The sequence below is a fragment of the Monoraphidium neglectum genome, assembly GCF_000611645.1.
Source record: "Monoraphidium neglectum strain SAG 48.87 unplaced genomic scaffold scaffold01275, whole genome shotgun sequence".
Lineage (NCBI taxonomy): Eukaryota > Viridiplantae > Chlorophyta > Chlorophyceae > Sphaeropleales > Selenastraceae > Monoraphidium > Monoraphidium neglectum.
In genome coordinates, this window is record NW_014012353.1 from 8,363 (window position 1) to 14,817 (window position 6,455).

At 62.2% G+C, this 6,455-nt stretch overlaps 1 protein-coding gene across 1 annotated transcript; it reads right to left on the bottom strand.

Moving 5' to 3' along the window:
• Positions 1-789: 789 nt before the first annotated feature.
• Positions 790-5,776, bottom strand: MNEG_7290 (hypothetical protein; the record flags this gene model as incomplete). Its single annotated transcript, XM_014044239.1, has 9 exons — positions 790-1,489; positions 2,924-2,948; positions 3,186-3,390; positions 3,548-3,607; positions 3,897-4,078; positions 4,387-4,606; positions 4,858-4,901; positions 5,175-5,350; positions 5,610-5,776. The coding sequence occupies 9 exons, from the start codon at positions 5,774-5,776 to the stop codon at positions 790-792; spliced, it is 1,779 nt and encodes a 592-aa protein (XP_013899693.1).
• Between the last annotated feature and the right edge of the window lie 679 nt (positions 5,777-6,455).

Sequence of the window (6,455 nt, forward strand, 5' to 3'; positions counted from 1 at the left end):
AGGTCAAGCCGCCAATTTGCTATGGCGCCACGACAGGTGCACCTGACTGCCGTAGAGATGCTGGCCCGTGGCTGTATGCCCAGCATGAAATGAAACTGCCAAGTGCGCGCTGCCGCTGCTCAAGGCCCGAGCTTAAACGGCAGGCAGGTTGCCTCAGAGCAGGCCAAGAGACGCGTAAAGCAGGTGGACCACCCCCCACTGTCCCCTGGCTCACCTCGCACCCCGGCCAGCCCCACACCGTGCAGGTCCCCGTCCAGGACTCCCGATACCGCCTCCAGCACGCCAGAATACGCCGGCCCCAGCAGCCCCCCATCATCCAGCGCAGCAGCAGCCGCGCTGCTGTCAGCCAGGGGGCCGGCGCGGCGCCGCTGGTTATGAGAGTCGCGCTGCTCGGGCGGGGCAGCGGCGCTGATGGGGCGCCGGCCCCTGACGAAAAGGGATGCCGGTAAGAGGAAGGCCTCACTCCAGCAGTGGGCCAAGAAGACGCGTTTGGGCCTACAACGGGGGAGGGGGAAGGGGGTGGTGTGAACGGGATGCAAAGGTTCAGCGGCAGCCGCGGCAGTCGATCCCCGCCTGACGTTCCTGCCAGTGAGGTTCACGCAGCGGGGGAGCCGGCAGCACTGTCGGAACAGGTGCAGGGACCGGAGGTATGTGGCAACAGCAACCACGCCCAGAGCGGTTACTCACCTGGAACCATGGACGTATGGCGCAAGAACTGTCCATCCCAAAGCAGCGCTGACAAGGCGCGCAACGGCAAGGCGGCTGGCAGTGAAACGGGTCTGCGTTGTTTCACGTCGGCTTGCCGCCCGCCCGCCGTCGCCGCTCCCCCGCCGCTGCCTCGAGCTCATCAGACGCCCCTGCCAGGAGCCCCAGCACCGCCAGTTGCCGCGACTGCACACCCGTCAGGCTCGCGCGGGCTGCGCCGCTCAGCGGCGTGACGTGCGTGGCGACGTGCGAAGCCCAGAAGGCGGCGCGATAGTCCCGCTGCGCTGCAGCAGCGGCGGCGGCAGCAGCAGTCGCGCGCTGCTGTGCTGCGGGGTCAGCCGCAAGCTGGAATGTCACCTCTGTGCCCTGCCGCAGAAAAGTTGACTGCTGGTGCTGCTGCTGGTGCCGCTGCTGGTGCTGGTGCTGCTGCTGCTGCTGCTGCTGCTGCTCGTGCTGCTGCTGCGGGTGCTGCTGGTGCTGGTGCTGCTGCTGCTGCTGCTGCGGCTGCTGCTGCTGCGGCTGCTGCTGCTGCGGCTGCTGCTGCTGCTGCTGCGGCTGCGAGGTCGCATCCTGCTGGCTGGCGGCCTCAACGTCCGCAATGCCAAACGCGACGTGCCTGACCGTGGCGCCGCCAGCGCCGCCGCTGCCGTCATCCAGGAACCTAATCAGCCCGTTCCGCAGCCTGGCCGCTATTGCCGTGTTGCCCGCTGAGGGCGGCCGCGCGGCAGTTGCCACCACCCCGACCAGTGGGGTGCCGATGTTTACATCACTGTCCCTGTCGCCACTGGCTGGTGGCAGCAACAGGACGTGGTCGGCAACGGGTTTTGCAGCTGTGCTGTGCGGGGCAAGCCGGAAAGCCACCTGGTCGCCGACGGCAAGCGTGTGCGGCGCCGTCGCTGCTTCGGCCCCGGCTTGTGCTGCTAGCTCAGGGGTGCCCACTACTGCGCTGCCATGGAAGAAAACCTGGCGTCCGCCATGCTTCCGATCGGCTTTTATGAAACCGAATGACCTTCGAATGCCTGAAACCGTGCCCTTCAAGTATTCATCAGATTGTGGCTCGTGATCTTGAGCTGGGAGCGAGTTGGAGTCCTCCATCAGCGTATACAGCTCCGAATTGTTCCACTTAGTTGAAAACTCTGAGGCAGCGGCAGGATCTGCGTGCAGCACACATGCTGTCATCACTGCTCAGGGCTGTAATTGCCCGACGAATTCCACAGCGAATCTGGGGGGGGAGGGTTAGCGCCAGCGGCGAGGCGCGCGGGGGCCGGCTGGGGGCGCATATACATACTGTGTGGGGCGTTCAACTGCGCCAAGCAGGGTCTCAGGGCGCCGACGGCCTGGGTAGCGCATCAGGCCTGTGCTTGGCAGGCTGCGCCTTTGCCGGCAGGAGGGCGTCAGCTTTTGCGCAGGTGACACTTTCAATCAACTGGTGACAGAGGGGTGAGCCCCTGCAGGCGTTGTGCAATGACTTGTACGTGCTGATGTCATCTGTTTTTCAGAATACCATGATATCGGCCGGACACCTTTAGGCAGCTGCGGTCCTTTCGTTGCATCAAGACCTGCCGTGCTGCTGCGTCAAAGTGCACCGTCAAACCAACCAAAAGTCGATGTGGTGCGACAATAGTTGCAGTTTGTAATATGCTTACAGCAATCACACAAGCAAAAGTTGTTTATGATAGAAAAGTGAACATCAAGGGAAACTAACAGCACCTGGTCGTTGAGACGTTGCATTCCCACGTGTTGACCAAAATCTCAACAACCAACACCACGACGGTGGCTGGCATGCAATGCTCCTTACAAAATGCTCGCATATGTGCCTTGAACAACACTGTGTACGCGCCGAGGACACGCCCACGTACACCCAAATGGACACTCCTAAACTCTTATTGATCCGCGCTCGCCGCAAGGGCGGTCAACTGCCGCGCGTTTCGATTGGGAATGCTGCATGTCTCAGCAGTATGATGTATTCCTGCGCCGCATCACTGCTGCTTGGCTCGGGGAGCCCAAGTTCTAGTTTAAAGGTCACGATGCAGAAGGCACGGCCCAAGCAGCTGCTGCAATCCACCCATTGGTTTAAGCGTTGTCGGCGGCGGCAGCGCCTGCAGCGCTTGCGTTTGACCAGCGCATGAAGAAGAGGCCCGCCAGCGTGGGCGCGACGCCGTACGGCAGGGGCCGGTGGCAGAGGCCGCTGGCTGTGAGGCTTGGTCGGCTGTCACACCTGTAGCCGGGCAGGCCCCAGAACTCTGCAGGACGGGGAATTGTGATGAGGCACAAGTATGGATGACAGAGAGTCAACAGACGAGAACAACGGGGCAAGGGGTCAAGGGAACGGAAAAGTCCCAACCAATCCTGTGCAGTGTCAGGCTGGCTATAACATTGGCAGGGAATGCTGGTTGAGGAAAGCATAGGGGGGCACCTTGAACTTGGTCAAGATGTTCAAGACCAGTGCAAGCACAGGTGCAGACGCCTGTGCAGCACACCTGTGCATGTGGAGTCGTCTGCACACGTGAGGCAGCGCGTGTCGCCTGCAGGCCGCAGCGCGACTGTACAGCCTCGGCTGACCACGCACTGTGAGTTGCGCAACGCCTTCATCACGCAGGTGTCGACTTGGGGCCCCAGGATGCGCAAGAGCGAGTCGAACAGGAGGTGCGGGAAGTGGTGTGAAAAGCTGTCCCACTCGGCGACCTGCAGTGGCCAAATTGGTGGAAAGGGCGGTTGGCATACGCACAATGGAGCCTGCGCAGTAATGTTTGACAAACCCGACGGTACAAATAACGCCAGCCATCCTGTTGCCTCTTCTGCTCTGCGCTCGGTCATAGTGCTGTGTCTCTTGAGCACGCACCGTGGACAAGACAGCCAGCTTCGGCATCAGGGGGACTCGCCAGCGCCTTGCCACGTCATCCTGTTGGGTGCAAGGGGATGGTTTGTCAGCGCGTGCGACCGTGCATGCACGGCGGGCATGTGTCCGTGGGCAAACATATGCTTTGTCCCAACATTCATAAAAGAGACCGAGGGTACCGGCATGCGTCTGAATTCAAAGGGCAAGTGATGGTATACACCATGAGCTAAGCTCTGCCTTACTTTGGAAGTGAATCTAAGTGACCCCAGTACAAAGGGCATGCCCAATACTCATTAAGGCCCCCAGAGCGTTTACTGTCACACGGCTAGCCTCCCACCAGGGCCCCACCCACCTTGGTCTCTAGGTCGTCCTGCCGGGGCCAGGGGGTGACGCCTTTACATGCGTTCATCGTGTCCTGCCCCAGCGGCAGCGCCGCGAGCGCCTCGACGGGGCGCCCCTTTTGGGGGCACGCCCAGAAGCCGCGGCCGGGGAAGCGGAGGCCCATGGCCATGTTGGAGGCCATGTTGGCGTTGTCTGGGCATGGTGGAGGGCGGGGACGGGTTAAGGCACGCGAATGATGATTTGCACTGGCATGAAGAGTTGACTTGTGCGCACGCTTGTGCTCTGACAGGACGCATGGGATGGCTCACCTGCATCGGCTGGATGGGCGGCAAAGCAGCAGACGACAACAATCCAGCGCGCCCTGCGGTCCCTCCCCTGTTTATTACACAAGGCCCTTTGGACCGAGACAAGAAACATGCTGTGCCACAGCGCTCCACCCAGCCGCACACGCCAGCGCGAACTCAACTCCTCTGATCCCTCACTAGTAATGTACTGCTCACCATGCCCGTAGCCGTACCGCAGGGTGACGTTGCCCAAGTGCGAGTCATAGTGCGCCGCAAACCCTGCGCTGCCGACTCTGTCCGAATTGAACAGGAAGACACCGCCAATAGCAAAACTGTGCTGCGATGACAGGCGCAGCGCCATGAGCTGCGCTAGAGCCCCGCCCGAGCTGTGGCCAGTCAGCCAGACGCGTGCAGACGGGCGCGAGGCGGCGTCCATCTGGCGGGGGCGCGTCGCGGGAGAGGTTGGGCGTGCGTGGTGGGGAGCGGCAGGAGGGCGTTGAGGGCGTTTGGGAAGCCTGGACTCTGCCTGCAACCAGCCATGAGCGGTGCCGGCCAGCTGGCTTGGCGCTGGCACAGGCGGCATGGAGCGCAGCAAAGTCAGAACACACGAGTCATGATGCCATGCGGCGGTCTTCGGCTGCGACCTCTTAGCGCCATGCTTCCCACCTGCTGTATCTGTGAACTCACGGCCTCTGCTAGGGCTGTGTCCAGGGCCCTGGCATCGTCGTAGTCTGTAATTGTGAAGAGGGGCCAAAGGAGCAGCAGGGGCCAGAGGGCGATGAGGCACGCGGACAGGATGCCAAAGTGACAAAGAGAGACAGAGGGTGTGCAGGGCCTGGGATGCAAGCAGACACCCTGTTTGGTTTTGGATCTCAACCCTGTTGTGAACTACCAGCACTGCCAAAACGGCAGGGCGGCAGCCTTGAATCAGCCCCTGAATCCCTTACATAAAGGCACCAGGCAGGGTTGGGCGGGCTGCAACAAGGTATCAGGTTGCGGCTCACCCTTCCTGAGCACCCAGAACAGCCGCGGGTCTGCAAACGGCCTTTGGGTGCGGTACGCAGCAAGCGGCAGCTGCGGCGGCGGGGGCCGCTCGGGCAGCGGGGCCCCGAAGAAGGGCGCATCAAAGACAGGCTGCACTCGCGTCGCCTTCGGCAGCTCTGAGAGGCCGTCCATGCCCCTGGTTTCATGGCAGGGTTGGCAAGGAGGGCAGGGCTGGGCTGGAGAGTTGAGGCGCAGATGCGTGACCTTTCTTACCGCGTCCTGCAGATGGAGCGAGCCCGTTGCGGCTGGCACGCCAAGTTATAATCGTGGCCACCAGCAGCCGCCCGTTTATCGCCCCCCGCGCAGAGGAGTAATCCTGGGACGCATGCGGCAACTCCCAACCCCTGGAGACCACCCCCGCAGCTTGAAGCGCTGCCCGGCTGGCCTTCCCACACCTGAAGGAGATGAACACGTCGCGCCGCGTTCTGAACACGAGCGCTAGCCGGTCCCCGCCGCCGCGGCCGCCAACCATCACGGGCGCCCCCACCGCACCCCACGCGGCGAGGCAGGGCGCGCCGTCGCGGCGGGGCGTGGCGGCCACGTGGTCATACACATATGCCATGTCAGCCAGTGCCAGGAACGCGAGTGTGTGGCCCCCCAGCTCAGATGCAGCAGAGCTGGGGAGGGCCTCTAAAAGCGCTGGCTGGCTCGCGCAAGCCGACGCAGGGGTTGACTCGCGAATCTCATGGTGTGACGCCCGCTGCTGGGGAGCTGCGGCGTCTGCAAGGCGCGAAACTCCTGCGATAGTTGGTTTTTTGGGGGGCGGGTGACAGTGGCGAGGAGGTGATCAGTCGATATGAATGGCTGGACTGGAAACGTGATGAGCGGCTGGGGCGAAGGTGCCTGTTGCAAGCAGCTCGTGGCCTGACCTGGTTATGTCAGCCTCAATATTGCGACACGCAACCAGTCCCACCCTCTCACCGGACCAGTGCCACACGAGCAGCAACACGAGGGGCCCAAAGCGTCTGCAGTAGCGCATCGCCGAGATACTGCACGCGCCGCCCGTCCGTATGTTCAACGGGCAACTATCACTTGTATTGAGAAACTTATATTTTTTGCTGGTTTGCAGTCTAAGAACAGCGTATGCGGCTTGGGACGCGCGCGGGCCAGCCTGTGTCAACCTGCGAAGTGTGATGCAACGGACTTGCACGCGGTTTTGGTGTAACGAAACGAGTGCTGGACAATTACAGTCGTTCAACAACATCAGCCCCCTTTGTGTGTTCGAGCGCAGCCCAGCCAAC